Source organism: Musca vetustissima, unplaced genomic scaffold, assembly GCF_032173495.1.
Source record: "Musca vetustissima isolate MV318-11 ecotype Yass unplaced genomic scaffold, APGP_CSIRO_Mvet_v1 utg15055, whole genome shotgun sequence".
Taxonomy (NCBI): domain Eukaryota; kingdom Metazoa; phylum Arthropoda; class Insecta; order Diptera; family Muscidae; genus Musca; species Musca vetustissima.
The window spans coordinates 76,064-96,539 of record NW_026878278.1 but is presented as its reverse complement, the minus strand read 5'-3'; the positions used below and the strand labels follow the sequence as shown (position 1 = coordinate 96,539).

At 33.1% G+C, this 20,476-nt stretch overlaps 1 protein-coding gene across 1 annotated transcript in view; it reads left to right on the top strand.

The window, feature by feature from the left end:
* LOC133323084 (transcription factor mef2A-like) overlaps positions 1 to 20,476 on the top strand; it is a gene marked incomplete at its 5' end in the record, with an annotated part of 40,111 nt that overhangs the window by 8,162 nt on the left and 11,473 nt on the right. Inside the window, one exon of the mRNA XM_061532041.1 lies at positions 1,568 to 1,702. Within this exon, the coding sequence (XP_061388025.1) occupies positions 1,568 to 1,702 (135 nt within the window). The remainder of the gene's footprint in view (positions 1 to 1,567; positions 1,703 to 20,476) is intronic.

The window sequence follows — 20,476 nt, the reverse complement described above, 5'->3', positions numbered from 1 at the left end:
TGAAAGTGGACTACATTAAATATGTGATATGTGTCCATATGTGAACCGATTTACAATTCTATAAAGTATATATTTTTGATCAGCGTAAAATTCCAGCCTCTGAACGAATTGGTATAGATCACCAAAATGTTATATACAGTTGTTTTTTTTGTCTACAGGCAGGTCAAGTTCGAAGATCAGCTACGTTTGGCCATAGCCCCCATATAAGGGAAACCCCACGTTATCCTAACTTCAGTACATTGTGCAAAATTTCTTTCCAATCCGCCTAAATTTGATAGTTTGGTGCACCATTTGGTTAAAATCGGACGAAAATATATATGGGAGCTATATCTAAATAAGAACCAATAACACTTGGCACACTTTAGTCTATCCTAACTTAAGTGCATTGTGCAAAATTGTGTGTAAAAATCGGACGAAAATATACATGGAAGCTATGTCTAAATCTGAACCGATTTCAATAAAACCTGGCACACGTTATGCTATCTAAACTTCAGTACGTTGTGCAAAATTTTATGCTGATCAGTCTTAATGTGACTATCTGGGCACCATTTACTAAAAATCGGACGAACATACATATATGGGAGCTATATCTAAATCTTAACCGATTTTAATAAAACTTGGCACACATTAGGCTATCATAACTTCAGTACTTTGTGCAAAATTTCGTGCAAATCGACCTAATTTTGGCTCTTGGGTGCACCAATTGCTGAAAATCGAACTAAAATATATTACCACCAATTTCAATGGGATTCATCCCATCGACTTAGAAAGTGATTCTATGCATATTCTCAAAAGGAACCATGTGTCTATCTCGTTTCCTTTTTCCTGTTTCAAACATATACACCAAATTTTAGTATTCCGAAGTGTCTGTGATTTGGTATTAAGAGACCTTGATCGGTGAGCAACATTTTTCACAGAGCATTTTCAATATACCATACATATGTCACCTCCCATTTTCGGAAAGTTTTTAATTCTCAAAATCTAAGTATCTTCAGTTGGATAATTCGGATTTTCCTGGCAACAAATTGCCACCACCCCATATAAAAGTGCCGATTGTTTTTGATATATTTTAAATGATAAATTCTTGGTGACATTTTACTTGTTAGGAATATTTATAGAAACCTTCCAGTCCCTAATCTTGAATTTCAAATAACATATAGGTCTTAAAGGGGAGAATTTTATGTCTTTGTGAGATCTTCAGACAAGGATTTTTTACCTACCTTTCTAATCCTTCAGGGGAAAAGTAAATATTATTATAAGGAATAATACATCGAAGACTTTCCACGTAGTGCATGATTTAATTGCAATGTCCATTAGAAAAATGAAGGAAATATTGCAATGATTATGGTTTTAGTATGATATGAGATATATATTAAAAACAAATAAATCACATTCTTAAGAAAGGAGGTTGTATCTGTCAAGTATCGGTCTATGTTATCTACGTGTTCTCCCAAATATTCATCGCTCCAAGTATGGCGTGTCTGCTCTTAATACAATTACAATTTCTAATGCATTTTTTCTCACATATTTGAAATACAATTTTAATATAAATTTTTCCCCTCTACAGATTTAACACCCATGGACTATTATCCCGATCCAAATCCTGCCCTACACTTAGTTGTGTACAGTGTCAATCAAAAAGGACGCTCCGAGGCAATTGTATTGGAGAATGTACCAATTAATGAGGCAGAAAAACGCTCAGGTAAGTTTGAACGCAAATGTTTGCATTGTTAATATTGCCTAAGATGATGACGATGCAGATGCTGGTTTGGGGTTTATCGTCGTTTTTACTCAAACGGCTATCAGGTGCATTAAAACCTTGTGTTAGATGTAAAACCAGCAACGTCACATGATCACATACTATGTAATGTAAAGTTTTGTGTGGCACTTAGCCAACTTAACAAGCTATAAAGAACATACAAGTAGAACACAGAAACACGTACATGTTTAAATGGGATATTGCATTAGAAGAGTCAACAAATATATAAAGAAAACAAGATTGATTAATTCTTATTTAAAAAGAGAAAACTATAAAACCAATACCAGACTACAGTCGAAATAGTTTCTAACGACATATCTGTTATAACGACGGCATCCAAAACTCCCGAGTAAATATTCGCCCCTTATTTAATATTGTTTATATTTACATACCTGAATAAAATCCATCAGTGTGTATATACCGACCTTTTATTAAACAAAATCTTTATTTTGCTCCTATTAACAAATACTTGAACAATTTCTAATTAATATCTATCAATTTCATTTTCTTTTTTTTTAATTTAACAAATATTATGTAAAACCTCATACTCGAACCATTACATCTATCTTCGAAGGTACATATAGTGCTAAACTACAGAAATAAAGTTGAAATTTATTACGTTGTTTTGCGGAACAGCTAAAATATCACAATGTTAAAATTATACCAAGACACGTAACATATTTACCATAGTTTTTTATTTCAAAGGCAAAGTTCTTTTAAATTGAAGTTAGAAAGTTTTTTTAAAATATTATTATTACTTAAACGTTAGTTTTAAGTTTGGAGTGCTTCCACAGGTGATCCACTATCCCCAGGACTATTTTCTCTGGTTATTCTTACTTACATAGGTCCTACACAGACATAGGAAATAGCTAAAGCTTGTATCCAATTATTTTTCCCGACAGTCATAAAATATTGATGAATTATATATGGGAGTTGTATGGAAACGTGGCATACACCATTTGATATGCTGCACCGCAGTGCATTGTCCAAAATTTAATCTCGATCCGTGTACAATTTTCATGAACTCAGACGAAGATATACAAGGGTTACATTTACATCTGATATATTTTACAAAATCTAATATACGTTATTCTCAACCGATTTCAACAAAACTTGACACACGTCATTGAGGTTGATTCCGTTCAATACGCAGTGCAATTTCCGTGTATATGGAAGTTACATTTCGTCGGTGTACCATTTACATAAAACCGGACCAAATATTATGAGAATTACATTTAAATCTTAACCGATTTGAAAACTCTTAAAAGATATAAGCCTTTTTAGATATTTTGATTGACCATGGTGCATTTCCTTTATTTTACCGAAGTTTTTATGGGTAAACAACTTATTACTAGAAATACATGTTTCCACTTAGCCCTAGCCCCAAATTAAAGCCTCGAAAATGTTAAGATATTTGAAATTTAAACTTCATTCCATTTCACTAAACGAATTTAAAATTTTGGTTTTCTTTAATTTATGCTTAGAGATTTGATAGGCCTTCAATATATTAATTTAAAACAATGCCAAATCATATATTTTTTTAAATTTTCTTAAAATCCCGCTTAAAAACATTCTTTGAAATACACGCTTAGTCGGATAGTGCTATAGAAATATTCATTAAACTCAACGCTTATGTCAGTGCAATCCTTCCAAAATAGTTTAGGCTTATATGGCTGTAATAGTCCTTAAAAAATATTCTGATTATATTCACGCTCATAATATTATTAACCAGTGAGCGAAGCAGTGTAGTCGTACAGGCCGACCATATGATATCCTACACAACTGCCACTGAAATTTAACATTCTCCTGGTCTTCTGAACCTGGAATATATTTCGTCAACATCTCATAATCCTACCCTGGCATTTACTTACTTGGATATACGGTGTCATTTTTTGTACAAAAGTTTGGATCCATTTGACCCGATAAATGTTGTCCGATTGTTATGAAAAGAGTAATGATTATTCCTTGGTCAAATATGAAAAATTTCGTAATGTTCGGATCATAATTGTGGTCTCTGGAGCAGGCAAAAAACCTCTGATTGAAACTATGTTCTTGTCAAAAATAGCTTAATAAACAATATTTCAAAATTAATATTCAAATCATTATATTAGTGCTACATTGCAATAGTTATTCATAAACAAATATTTGCACACACACATATATTGTAAATTTAACTATCATATTATAAAAGAAGTATAAGAACCCTGCAAATACATTTCCAATGAAATGCAAATCAATGGGAAATAAAACATATATTCATAGAAATCTTAAAAAATGCATTTATGGTTTTAATATTAGTTAAATACACACACACACATACACTGACTCATAAATACCTCATTCGATTTGAAGAACTTTTACCACATATCATACGAAACATCAATTATACAATTCTTCGTAATCTATTCATGTTTATTGTCTCTTACTCTCTGTATGTAAAATAAACATGGGCTCATAAATGAACAAAAACAAATATAGAATACAAATAGCTAACAATTATAAAGAATACAAAACTTTCATTTATGCATTACTAAGCTGTAGTTTTTTTTTTCTTAATACAAATATTTCAAATATTATTCAAATGCAAGTAACTGCAGATGGGAAAAAATGCCAATTACCTTAAACTCTTTCAAACTAAACTCGTTACAATAAAAAGGCATTTGTACCTTGTTTTCCCCCGTCTGACACCTTTTGTGTACACACTACCTGATGAAGAAAGACAGAAAAAAGACGTACAAACGTAAATAGAATACAATGCGAAAGACCCTTCACATTTAGACTTGTATAGCTCTTTAAGAATATGCAAATATTTTAACGACTTTTTAAAGTTGAAATGAATATCCTTAAATGCGATGAAGAAGTATTAGTAGAAGAAGAGACAGCAAAAAAGGTAGAGTAATGTAAACACTTAAAATGTTGCAACAATAAGGATTTTTTTAGACTGTGGTGTTGGTTAAATCAAGGAGAATATTAATGTAGAGTGGATTTAAAAACTGTAATAAAATGTTTGGTCAGTAAGGGCTTTTTTATACCCCTCACCGCCAAGAGAAATTTAAAATATCAATATATATCAGGCTAGGGACAACATAATTTCTAAAAAAAATAATTAGAAAGAAAAGTCCGATAAAAATATGCTTGAAGGGAATCCCCCCACCCCCCCCCCCCCTCCACGATTTTAATTTTTCAAGATTTTCAATGGGCTGGTAAATTAATACCAATGCTTTTTAAGGTTTGTAACTTTGCACATATATATTTATATATATGTGCATATATATTTATAGATTTAAAAGAGAAGAAAAATAATTTACAAAAAAATTTTGTAATTGTTTTGTTGTTGTTTTTGTGTAATTAAAAAAGTACTTATTTTTGATGGCGGGCATGATAACTCCTCACTGGAACATCGGAATCGGAAAATTCCAATGGTGTTAGAAATAGTACATGTCTGGCTTTTGTATGAACTAGGATTATTGACTTCGCTCTAAAATTAACAAAATGGCGGACCTTTGAAAAAGTATTTTTCAAAAAGTTAAACCAAGTTAAAATATAAGGAAGATATTTACCGATTGGCTTTATCCTAGTTCATACGATAGCTATACACTCACAGAGAAACGTGTAAAAATTTGGAATCGATTGGGTTATTAGTTTTTGAGTCATCGTGCCCGCCATTCGCAAAAGAGAAAACGCGTTTAAAGTTTGAGAAGCCCTTTAGCCGTCACTTGATGCTAACACAATAAATCGGCTATATCTTCAAGAGTTCTTGAGATTTTCACTTGAAATTTTGTAGGGACATTCTAGAATTTGTGTAGATTTGAATTATATCAAAAAAATTTGACGCCGAGAATGGGGGGGGGGTCCCCTTAAAATACCTCTTTAGGTATCAATGATTAGATGTTTGTAGTCTTTCGGAAGATATTCGAAATGTCTTCTTTACATATCTAAGATTAGAAGTACAATAGTTTTTCGAAAAAAATCCGCCACAGTCCTATGTAAGATATCCTTTAAACCTCTCAGATTTTGGATTTTGTTTCAAATCTATTTTTAGAGGCCTGCTTGTATTCAAAAAATATCTTGTAATAATCATTAAACAAATTCCCATGATTGCCCTTCTAGAAATAAAATTTTACAAAAAATAAGGTTTATGATAAAATTTAATCAAATATTCTTTAAAATCCAAGATAATACCTATTATAAACCTACAACAAATATTCCCAAAAAATTTACCCTTATGGCCACCAAACATCCACTTGCAATATTGATAAGTTAAAGTAAAATATTCCCCTAAACAAAATTACCTCATTTCCTAATTTTCTTCAAGCCACAGACAAACAAAATACAAAAATCAGCAATTATTCGCATAATAACACTTCAGGGGAAATTATACCTTTCAAACTGTTCAAAGATTTCTTTGCTTAGTCGCCTTTACCTTTGGATGGTTGGAATTCCCTTAAGTGTTCTATAATTATTGTTATTCAGTGGTTTTATGTCACAATGTCCTTTGTCGTTTGTTCGATGGCACTAAAGATGTTCAAACGACCGGAAATTACCTAAAAATTAGGAAAAAATATTCAATCACCAAATATTTGGAGGAGATGGAGAGGCAGAACAGAAAACGGATAAACAAATGGAAACCGATGAAATCAAGCTTATCCAAAAGAAAAAATGAGGAAAAAACAACATAAAATGAAATGGAAACTTGATATCATTCAACAACAAAGAAACGCTGATAGCGAATAACAAGAAATGCCGGAAATAACAAACGACGCAAGGACAGACAGACGGACGGACATTGTTGGCACAAGAAAAAGAAAAAAGAAACGAAATGTAAGAAAATTCGCTGTTGTTATCGTTGCCATAAGGACAAGTAGGAATTTCCGTTGTTTAGTCGAAACAAAAAATAAAACAAACAATGAAATTAATTTTTTTTGTTGAAATAGGAACTGAGGTAAAACAATCCGCTAAGCACAGGTAGAAATAAATTAATTGATATAAAAGAATACCTACTTGAAATTTATAAGAATACAAATAATGCAACAAATAAAGTCATTGTAATAAAGTCATTGCACGCTCCTTGAAAAATTATTGTTATTAAAATAATCATGCTTATGTTTCTGATAGTTCTACGGGAAAATATTAAAAAAAAACATTAAGGAAAGTAGTAAAGTCGGTCGGGGTCGACTATATGATACACTTCACCACTATGAGTATATTAACCAGTAAGGAAAGTAGTAAAGTCGGACGGGGCCGACTATATGATACCCTTCATCACTTTGGGTATATTCGACAGATGAATCCTAACCAGTGTTGCCAAAACTTGATTGAGAAAAAGTGCTAGATTTTGTTGAAAAATATGCTAAAATGTGCTAAAAATTTTAGAAAAGTGCCAGAAAAAAGTGCTAAAAATGAATATAAAGAAAGTAGATTATATTTTATATTTTGTGGGGATGTTATGAGTGTTTGTTTTACAACAGCTTGTAACGTCACGAAATATTAAGTATACCGATCGTCATATCTTCACGAAATTTTTCATGTAGGATGGGTTCTGGCCAATGAAGACCCCTATTGTTTTTGGTAAAGATCGGTTAATATTTAGGGGATGAAATGGACCAAATACTGAATTTTTGTCGGTTTTTCTGGTCGGCCCAGAGGTCGCAATTATTGTCCAAACATAGAGGGTCAAATGGACCCTGACTTTTGTCCTGAAGGACATAGAGCCGAGGAGTTGATAGTATATCCAAGAGGAGTGGTTGGCCTTTAAATTGATACCAATTATATTGTCGTATGTACTCAGATGTGAGAGTTACACGTAAATATTTGCACGTGCTTACATATTCAGATATTATTTAGTAAACCATTACCACACTAGAGGGCGAAAATATAGCGCTGATCGCTTTGAAATGTTCCATGAGGTTCTAGTTATGGCCAGGACAACGCCTATAATTTTCGGTGACGATCAGATAATAATTTTGGGATGAAGTGGACCGAAAACTAAACTTTTTTGGATTTTTTCGAACATTACAACACAACCCAGGTTGAAGAGAATATAGACAAGTAATTAGAAGACTGCATTGAATATTAGTAATATTCGGAAAATATGTCAGTGTAAGGAAGAGGTGCTGCATACCTCTAATCGAGCAAGAGGGTGCAACTATCACGAAATGTTGCCTAGGCTCGGAATAAATATCCGCAGAATGTTAGAGTTCCGTGGTAATTGTGTAGGGTATCGTATTGTCGGCCCCGTCCGACTATACTGCTCCGCTCACTGTTTTTTTTTTTCTTGATGCCGCCTTTGTAACCCGAACACCAATAACCCAATAAATACGGGAAATAAAATTAAAATAAAATTCTATATCGATTAAGGCATACCCGACTTTATATTGTACCTGCCACTATGGGCATTTTTACACGTTTTTCGATTAAATTGGATGTAATTTTGTATTTTGGGTTCTCATAACGGTATCACCGCACTAAACTTATATATATATTGACCCAAGTTGATATTTTGAGAATTTTAGACAAGTTTTTCAGCCGAATTGACTGTAATTTGGTATTTTGTATTTTCATTGGCTGCCAAATCTCACTACCAAAACTATCAATATTAATCTCTGTTTTATTATTGCCCCACTATTTGATGTTTTGAGAATTTCAATATCTGTTTACCACGTATTTTCGGTATGTTCAGGGTTCTATCAAAACATGATTTTCGACATTTTTATTTTCATCTTCATGGTGGAGGATATAAAAAGTTCGGACGGGCCAAACTTAAAATCATGTTTACTTGTTATGTTCTGATATTGTAGTATAATTATAACCCAGGAGGTGGATAACTCGCAGAATTTTTCACCGACATGGCAATTAGTTTTCAGAAAATGTAAGTCTTGTGGTAGTTTCATATCATCATATGGATAGCCCCGTCAGACTATACTGCTCCAATCACTGGAAAAACATTGGAAAATCAAACCCACAATGTAAAACATACAGAAACGTCAATGTGTCAATGTGAAATCAAAAAACGAAAATTTTTTGAAGTGATACTAAAAATTTTGAAAAAATCTTGGATCAAATTAAAAATGCTAAAAAAAGTGCTAGGTGCTACAGCGATTTTTATGGTGCTAAACGAGTTTAAAAAGTGCTAAATCTAGCACTAAAAGTGCTAAATTGGCAACACTGATCCTAACAGACGTCACATTTTTAAAGGACCAGTAAAATGAAAGTGGATTCATAAATATGTCATTCTGTAACCTATACTAATTTTTTCATTTGGTCAGATATAGAAGATATATCTAAATCTGACCCGATTCCAAAAATTTCAGGAAACTTAACACACAACATTCTAGACCTAATTACTTACGCTGCGTTAAATTTCGTGCAATCCGAAATACTTTGGTACACCATTTACCTTAAATTGGACGAAAATTTATATGGGAGCCATATCTAAATCTGGACCGATTTTCACGAAACTCAACAAATATCTTTCTAAATTGAATTGAGTACACTATGCCAAATTTCGTGCAAATCGAAATATATATAGGGACTTTGGAACACCATTTACAGGAAATCGGACGAAACTATATATGGGAGCTATATCTAAATCTAAACCGATTTTCACCAAACTTAGCACACATCATTCTAGACTTAATCGAGTACACGATGCGAAATTCCGTGCAAATCGAAAGATATATAGGGACGTTGGTGCACCATTTACATAAAATCGGACGAAAGTATATATGGGAGCTATATCTAAATCAGAACCGATTTTCACGAAACTTAGCACTCATCACTCTAGACTTAATTCCGTACGCTTTGCCAAATTTCGTACAAATCCAAGAATATATAGGGACTTTGGTGTACCATTTACATAAAATCGGACGAAACTATATATGGGAGCTATAACTAAATCTGAACCGATTTTTACGAAACATAGCATACATCACTCTAGACTTAATTCCGTACGCTGTGCCAAATTTCTTGCAAATCGAAAGATATATAGGGACTTTTGTGCACCATTTACATAAAATCGAACGAAAATATATATGGGAGCTATATCTAAATCTGAACCGATTTTTCACAATTTCAATAGGGTTCGTCCTTGAGCCAAATAAGTGACCTATGCCAAATTTCATCCAATTCAGATGATAAATGCGACCTGTACTTTGTTTACAATTTAACATCGACGGACATGCATAAATCGACTCAGAAAGTGATTCTATGCATATTCTCAAAAGGAACCATGTGTCTATCTCGTTTCCTTTTGCCTGTTACAAACATATGCACAAAGACATAATACCCTGTGCCACAGAGTGGTGAAGGGTATAATCACCTTTATTGCTCAAAATATTTTTGTAAAATCCAAACTTATAGCTCAGCTATTTCTTTATTAAATAACAACATATTTGAGGGCATTATTTCCTAGAGAAAACATTTCTTAAAATCCAAACTTTTTACTCAGATAATCCTTGAAAAAATCCACGCTTCTTGTTTTATTAGTTCTAAGGCCGAAAATACTCTACCACCATTTCACCCCAAGAAACACAATTAGAGCAAACATTTTGCAGTCAATTTCCCATTTTGGCAGTAACCACAAATTAAGTGCTTTCTGCAGTTATAATTCAGTACAGTAGTTAGTTAGCAACAGTAGCAGCAACAGCAGCTTCTTGGCTTGTTAGATTATTGAACGCAATGCGTGTATCTATAAATCAAGATATAAGTAAAAGCGCCATGCCACAATTACAGTGATTTCTTACTGATGCACACAGATGGAGGTTGGGCACCAAGTAATTTCCCACCGCACAGTGGCCCCCAGTGTAGCATTAAGAAAATATGAACAAACAAAGACAACGGCAAGGCGATGGGTATGGTATATTCCCTTCCTACTAACAATTTTACTTTGCCTTGAAAACACAATGTACCAAGTTGTAGGTATGAGTAGGACTATTTATCTTTGTTTAGAGACAACATACCCACATACACACTCTTACATCCACCGATATACATAAATATTTATGTTTATAGCTTTTTATTGCAGTTTAGTTGTTTTTCTATTGATACCTACTTCTGCTAAATGGTTTTATAGATATCTTCATAATGTATGGCCATATATTAATATTTATGTATATACATATATGTAGGTATGTATCCGGTTATTATCTTATTCTTATTTATGGACACATTTGTAATACTCGTCGTACTCATTTATCTCTTTATTTATTTGTCACTAAGGAATATAACATGATTATCGTTATTATCATTAAAAGAATAATGTCACATGGAAGCGAAACGAACAAAAAAAAGAGAAAAACGAAAAAAACAAGAAAGAATCGTTAGCCAAGATGATAGCTGCGAAACAAAATGCAATATTTCTTTCTATGAACATAAATAAAAAAATGTGTACGCACATACGTACTTTTTATGAAATGGGCAAACAATGGCAAGGACAATTTTCGTAACAATAAATAAATATTTTTTTTTTTTGAGAAACAAAAAAAGAATTCGAAAGGAAATTTATAGGAATGTGGGCAAGTAAAAGAAAATTGGAGCCATATTCAATTGGCCTGTGGCTAAAAGGAATTCTTTATATCAATTTAATATTTAAAATGTTATTTATCATAAAGAGACATTTTTATTTATTTGGAAATTCACTATTAATAACAAACGAACTACTGTTGATTTTCTCACATTAAAGTGAGAGTAATATTTATAACTTTCAATTCGTGGATGATTAAAAAGTAATTGGAAAATCGTTTAAAAAACATAATTTTTAAATAAAAAAAATCATAAAAAATGCTTAATTTTTTACTTTATCCTATATAGGTCACTTACAAAAGCACATCCTTACAAAATTTTAAATTCAATAGTCTATTTACATCCTATCAATGAAATACAAAAGAGAATTGAAAATAAATGTGTATATGTGGGTGAGTGTGTAAAATATTGCTCTTACCTGTGCAAATATTTATCAATATCCGCTGATAATGCAAAGAAAGGCAAGCAAGCAGGATATTCAAATATCTTAAACAGGATTTATATACAAGCACTTGCATATCACCATAGTCAATTTAATGTTTAATATCTTATGGATTTAACCAGATTTAAGATAAATGTTTACATTAGAGCATGGCTAAAATCGGAATCTACTTGTAAATAAATCAGAGAGAGAGAGTGGACAGAGAATGGGATTCTGGATTTTAAAATATTTTTAATATGAAACAAGTAAAAACGATGATATGTTTTATACCCTCCAACATGAGAAAAACAATCAAAAAATCTAAAATTAATGAGAGGTCCTATGGAATTTATTTAGTTTATATACCGGACCTTGAACATTTTGCAAAAATGTTAATATACCAAATTACAGTCAATTCGGTTGAAACGCCTGTCTAAAATCACCAAAATACAAAATCAAAGGGAATACCTTTATATGGGGGCTACCCTGAAACTTGGCTCAATATTAATTATATATGTGTTATGTGTTATTCAATGGGAACCCATGTGTACCGTTATATGGGAGCAACACCAAAGCGTGGACCGATACATCCCATTTTCAATATCAACCAGTAAGGAATGTTCAAAAGTCGGACGGGGCCGACTATAGGATACCTCTCACCAATATATATTATATGATATATAACAGAAATATCATATTTAGAGGACCTTGAAAATCGAATAGGGAGAAATTAAATGTGCAATTTACATAGATATATTACAAAACCCCATAGACTTGGACTCTTTGTATGTATGTAAATAGGAACCTAATTGAGCAACGCCATATTTGGTATGCTGCAGCACAACGTGCCGTCCACAATTTTATCTCGTGTATATTGAACAGACGTAGGCTCCTCGGCGAACGTAAAATCAGACGAAAATATATATGGGAGATATACCTACATCCAATCTGGTTTTCACAAAACTTAACACACATTCATCTAGAGTCAATTCAGTAAGCTTTGGTGCACCCTTTACACCAATCTGAAAAAAATATATATCTAAATGTGAACCGATTTTCAAAACTTAAGACACATCATTCTAGACTTAATTCAGTACTCTATGCCAAATTTCGTCCAAATCGAAAGATATACAGGGACTTTTAGTACATCATTTACATTAAATCGGACGAAAATTTATATGGGAGCTATATCTAAATCTATAACCGATTTTCACGAAATTTAGCACACATCATTCCAGACTCAATTAAGTGTGCTGTGCCAAATTTCGTGCAAATCGAATGATACATAGGGACTTTGGTGCACCATTTACATAAAATCGGACGAAAATATATCTAAATCTAAACCGATTTTCACGAAATTTAGCACACATCATTCCAGACTCAATTAAGTGTGCTGTGCCAAATTTCGTGTTTAATTGAATATATAGGGATTTTTTAACACCATTTACATAAAATCGGACTAAAATATAAATGGGAGCTTTATATATATATATATATATATATATATGAACTAATTTTCCCAATTTCAATAGGGTTCGTCCTTGGGCCAAACAAATGAGCTGTGCCAAAATTCGTCCAAATCGGATTATAATTGCGACCTGTACATTGTTTACAATTTAACACCAATAGACGGACAGACGGACGGACGGACCAGGATAAATCGACTCAGAAAATTATTCTATGCATATTCCCAAAAGGAACCATGGGTCTTTCTCGTTTCCTTTTGCATATGCACAATGACATAATACGCTGTACCAAAGTGTGGTGAAGGTTATAAACAACCTAGGAGTACTAGCAACATCTGTGCACAATTTCAGCTCTATCTTAAATATTGTGATCTCTATCGTGATTTCAACAGGCGGACAGACACGCATGAATCGACATAGAATTTTATTCTTTTGAAGAAAATATATACTATATGGGAAATCCAGTGAAAACATCAAGGTGTTCCAAACGGAATGCAAATTTAATATACACTTCACCTTATGGCGGAAAGTATAAATAACAAATTCGATTAAAAACGTGCCCAAAATTTAAAAAAATCTTATCAATGGAGTTATCGTTATATGGGGACTACCTCGAAACTTCTGCCACTATGGATCACTTTTAGAAGAGGGATTTTTTTACCCAATGAGGATCTTAGCAACTAAAAATGTATCAGTCGGTGTTGCCGACAGTTATATACCCCCAGCCTATGGTTTGCGGAGATCTTCGGAATTACACACCGATTTTATTATTACCTTTATATAAGAAATATGTTTCTATCAGAGTTTTCGGATTTAATGTTGATAAAATTTTATAAAATATTAACCACCTGTGAGGGAGGTACCGGAAGGAGTGGACTACCCATCTTCGGACTTGATATAGGGTTGGTTAAAATAATAGGTTGTGTAAGGTTTGGTTGAAATATGACATTCCTTTCGCCTGATATTGCATTTTTAAATATTGAAAATGTTGACCAATCGTGGGGGAGATACCAGAAGATGTGGACCAAGTGGTCCTTTCTTTGGACTTAATCTAGCCTTTGTAAAGATAATGGGTTATGCAAAGTTTGGTTCATGTTGGATATTCCATTCGCCTGGTATTGAATTTACAAATATTGAAAATTTTTACCATTTGTGGTGGAGGTACCAGAAGAAGTGGACCAATGTTTCCCATATTCGGAATTGATTTAGGGTTGGTAAAGATAATAGGTTATGCAAGGTTTGGTGCAATTCTGATATTCCATTCGCCTGATATTGCATTTTTAAATATTGACAATTTTGACCATTTGTGGGCAGGTACCAGAAGAAGTGGACCAATGGGTCCCATCTTTGGACTTAAACGATGTTTGGAAAAAATATTAAGATGTACAAAGTTTGGATGAAATCAATTGCTGCCTTCGAGAGTTATTGTGCGCACCATCCAGCCAGAATTTCACGGTATCATAGTGTATATGACTGAGGGTATAAAAATAAAATTGCAATCAATTTGATTTAAAAACGTGTCAAAACTCCCCAAACTATCGAAATTGGGGAGGTAACGCTATACCCGAAAACGTGAAGAAATGTTGGTACGTTTCGGTAGGTTTCAACTGATTTATACAAATGACCTTCTAAATCCCACCCTCTACTAATTCAAGGCCATCCCTTCGAAAACAATCTCAATAAATCATCAACTGAAAATGTATGTAAATTTCTTCTTTTCTAAAAATAAATTTCCTGCATTCATTCTCAATTTATACTTTCTTTTTCTTCTTGTAAACAAATTTCCTTGTTTAACATAAATCTCATCGGAAATGTGATATAACCAAATCCATAACCCTTCATTATTTCATTAATTTTTTTATTCGCTCCTTATTCATGATATTCAATGCTAACCTGAATATAATATACCACAGACACAATCACACACACACCCATGTATTGTATGTAATAATAATGGATCACTTAAATATCGTTAACCATACATGGTATTTTATCTACCATCATGTGAATATACCAAATGTACATATATATATATGTATGTACCCGTATGCGGGTTATTTTCCTGAGAAATTCTCCAAAGAAGAAAATATCCAAATACAGAGAATACTGAGGCTAAGTAAATTCAAATTTACTTTCCTTCTTTCTCTGTTACTTGCATATTTGTTTGTAAATATGTGAAGAATACACAACCACACAGAGATATTGTTCAATGTAAACACCATTGTGGTAACTCAAATTCCGGATAATATGTATTGTGTTGCATATTGAATATTTATACGTGTGTGAATATATATAATGATTTGTGTATGTGTGTGTGCACATATTGGTCCTACCCCAAAAATATCTTTGAATATAAATTCGTTTCTTTATTATTGTTTTCTTCACACCATTGTGTGGTACTACCAACATATAACCTACAATAAATGATAATTTGAAAATTTATTTCCTTTAAAATGGAACAATATCGAGTATCATTGAATGTTCAAAGAATTACAAACAAACATTTCATATCGATGCCTAAATGTTCTGAACGTACTTCTTTGTGTACTTAAACTTGTTTTGAAAATATTGTAAACGTGTTGGGATCTTCTTTGTTCTGATAAACCTACTTTAATGCATTTTCAGTATGACAGAAATCGTTTCAATATTTTCTCAAAGTAAAATAGCAACAAATTCTAAAAATTATATAAGCTGTATTTTCACATCTGCATACCATCGTTCGTCGTTCTGACATCTCTTCTGTGGGAAAACTATAGCCTGTGTTCGAAAATAAACAATGAATGTAAACAGAGTAGCTCATATTGAAGCTTATTTCTGTTTTTGGTAATGTGTAGCCGACGCAACACATGCTGACATGCAAAAGACACTGGATTGTGTATTAAGACTCTGGGATTACGTTTTTGTAGCTCTATACACCCGAATCTACACATCATTTAGGGAAATGAGGAAGCATTTTCCCACCGAAATCGTTGTAATTTAACATTTCAGATTCTCAGATGGTTATATACCATTTCAAAGAACATTTTTAATATGGGTCCATGTTCCAACGTAGGCCCAATTAAAATGTAATTTCAAGGTCAATTTAGGTTTCTCAATTTTTACCTATGTATATAACGATTGCCATATATAGATCCCCAGTCTCTAATTTCGTATACTTCAATTGGTAATTTTTACTTCCATAGGTCCATAAATAGTTCTTAGACGGATTTATAAACATATGAAGTAGTAATTTGTAATTTCGGGTTCCTGAATAAAAAACTATTTGAGAAAACAAGTAAAATGATCGTTAAGTACAACCGGGACGAACTTTTTACACCCTTCACCATGAGGTGGACAAAATATCTAGACTAGATTTGGACTTTCATATGGAGGTTATGTTAATATTAGCAGAAAACGAAAATTGGACTCGAATCTAGAACATACCGAAAGTTACTATTTGAGGATCTGTGTAAAGGAACTATGTGAAGATCTTGTTAACCCACAAGGTTCGTGAATTCCAAATAACATCCCCCTCATAATGCTTATACGCCTAGTACCATGGAAATATATATAAAGGGGCTAGAATTTTATATGGGGGTCTAAATCCAACTCTCAACCGAAATTTGTAATTTTTGGTAAAAAGATTACTAAACAAATTGAATATATCAAATAAGAGCCAACTCGTTTGAAAAACATTCCCAAAAGCCTCAAATAATAGAACCTATTCGAAATTATTAACAATTACCAATATTGGTCCATGATAGGGTATATATCCCTACCCTTTCATGGACCAATATTCGTAATTGTTAATAATTTCGAATATGTTGCAGTTATATATCTCTGGTGCCCATTGGTTGGCAAAAATCCCCAATGAGAACCCGAAGTATATAATTTCAGGCAATTCCAAATTTTCAAAATACCAAATACTCGAGATTAGAGTTATGTGGGGGCTACCCGAATGCTGGGCCATTGGGCCCTGGTAAGACGATTTGACAACCAACCGAAATTTGGAACCAACCGAAAATTTGGCATATGGGATTTTCTAAAAAATTGGGGAAAAAGAAATCCATTAGGCCGGTCGTCGAAAATAATAAAATCGGGGAAATGATCGAAGTTGACCGGCATGTTAGCAGTCGTAACATCGCCCAGGAGCTGAAAATCGACCTTAAAAGTGTTTTAAACCATCTACACAAAGCTTGATTCGATGTTTGGGTGCCAAACCAATTAACCAAAACAAAATATGATCGAATTTCCATCTGCGAACCCTTGTCCAAACGGAATGAGATGGACCCGTTTCTTAAACGGATGGTGACTGGAGAAGAGAAATGGATCACATACGATAACCCTGTGCGAAAACGATCGTGGTCAAAGAGCGGTGAAACATATCAAACGGTGGCTAAACCAGGACTAACGCCCAGGAAGTATCTACTATGCATTTGATGGGACTGCAAGAGGATTATATATTATGAGTTGCTTCCATATGGCCAAACGCTAAATTCTGATCTTTACTGTCAGTCACTGGATCGTTTGAAGATAGCAATTGACCAGAAACGGCCAGAATTGGCCAACAGGAGAGGTGTCGTATTCCACAAAGACAACGCTAGGCCACACACATCTACAGCGAATCGCCAGAAACTTCGGGAAGTTTTAATGCATCATTCATACAGTCCGGATTTGCCATCAAGCGATTATCATATTCTTATTGCATTGCAAACATTTTTTAAGGATAAAAAATTTGTATCTAGGGAGAATTGAAAAGAAAGAAGGACTTCTATGAGAGAGGCATTATGAAGTTAACTTTAAAATGGCAACAAAACCGTGCAGGAATTTGTACTTGCCAATGGGTCTCGGGTGATTTATTCTTTGGCGTAATTTTCGACCACTTTTTGGCACATATTGGTCGGTATCTCAGCCATAACTTGACGAATGTTGAGTTTTAAGTGCTCAAGTCTAACGGTGTCAAATCTGATGATCTTGGTGGACAATTAATATCGTCAAGACGAGAAATTAGGCCAGGAAATATTTATTGCAATAAAGCCATATTCGCTCGAGACGTGACACTCTCTTGTTAAAACCACGTATTCTCCAAGTTATATTCTTCAATAGCAGGTTAATAAAAACGAGAATCATAACGTTCCGAGTTGCCGGTGACTGTCGTTTTCGAATAAGTAAGGTCGAATCACACCTTCGAACCAAAGAGCACACCAAAAAGTATATTTTTCTGGATGCAATGACATGTCTTCAATTACTTGTGGACTCTCAGAACACCAACTACGACAATTTTATTTTACATACCCACCGGCCCAGTAGATTTGGCAGTGTTCCAGGTAGACAGTTTTTATATGGCCCCAATATAGCAGTCCCACACCATTATAGTAAAACGACTATAAGATAAACTATTAAAATTTAAACAGATCACCCAATTTTCATATAAAACTCCAACATAAACTTCATTCAAATACTTGTCATATTACAAACTTAATTGAATCCAAGCTTTTCTCAATTTTAATATTCTCCAATTTGGAAATTTCCTCAGTTGTTCGTCCAAATGAAATCAAATCAAATTGTTATAATTCATTACTCTCTAATGTATCGATATAAATATTCACATACTTACTCAATGAATATTCCCTACATAGCATTTCTGATAAGATTTCTTTACAAAAATTTGCTTGACTAGGTATCTATGTATGGTCGTTTTCATATTCAAACAAAAATTTCAAAATTTGGCATCTATGTTTATATGTCTACATTTTTGGACGAAACCAGTAGAATACTTTTGTAACAAATACAAAAATTGATTGTATTTTTATTTGCATTCAGTTTTAGCATTTGTATGTAATCTATAGTAGAGTACCACAACAACAACAATAACAAATCTGCCATTACACTCAGTTCTTTTACTTTGATACGATACGACGATATAATGGTATTTACACTTGTAGAGACATATTTCTAAATACGTCCATAGAACAGACATAAATGTATTGTACGTATGTAGCATTTCAAAATAATAAACAGATTATTTTCAAATTTATGTATATATGTGGAGTACATACAGCTGTTGTGTTAATAACATAGTATTCATACTGGTTTCCTTTGATTCATTAAGATTTTCCTCACATGAGTATAATACATTTTAAATGCTTAAATTTTTCTTTCTCTCTGAAGATAATTAAAACTTTATGACTATTGAATGTGCCGAGAGGTTGCCTTGATATGTATTGAATATGCGATGATAGAAATCTAATTTAAATCACTTGCATTCATGAAATATTAGTTTACAATTTTTATACCCTTTACCACATTGTGGTACAGGGTATTATGACTTTGTGGTACCTTTTGAGAATATGCATAGAATCGCATTCTGAGTCGATTTATGCATGTCCGTCTGTCTATGTTAAATTGTAAACAAAGTACAGGTCGCATTTATAACCCGAATTGGACGCAATTTGGCACAGCTCATTTATTTGGGCCAGGGACGAACCCTATTGAAATTGGATTGATATTTAGATATAGCTCCTATATATATTTTCGTCCGATTTTTTTAGCAAATGGTGCACCAAAGAGTCAAATTTAGTCCGATTGGCACAAAAGTTTGCACAACGTACTGACATTAGGATAGCCTAACGTGTGACAAGTTTTATTGAAATCGGTTCAGATTTAGATATAGCTCCCATAAATATTTTCATCCGATTTTTAGCAAATGGGCACCAAAGAGTCACATTTAGTCCGATTGGCACGAAATTTTGCACAACTAAAGTTATGATAGCCTAAAGTGTTCCAAGTTTTATTGTAATAGGTCCCATATATATGTTCGTGCACCAAAGAATTAAAGGTTGCACTAAATAATGAACTGATGATTGTGGATGAACTGGAGATTATATCTTCAACAGCGCTCAGTTCACATATAGACACAGATCATATATGTAAAGTAGTCCACTTTCATGTCAATGGTCCTTCAAAAATGCGAGGTCTGTTAGGATGCATCTCTAGTCGGCACCATCCGACATTACTACTTTCCTTACTGGTTTTAAAATTGTGTTGGCAAAATAATAATATGCAATATGCAGTTACTAAAAGAGTTTTGGAAATTGAAAATTTTTAAAGCATATATAGACGTATATTGTTCCTTGGAAAAATGATCATAAAAATCCACGCTGCCGTTGTTCATTGTAAGAAATCTCAAATAAATTGTGACCTCCGAAAATGTTCTTAAAAATCCAGTAGTTTTGTCGCGTTATTTAGGATACATTTTGTTTTTGCTGAATCCCAGGTTGTTTTTTTTTTTTATAAAAAAAAAACAACTATTTATTAGTGGGGAATGTATGG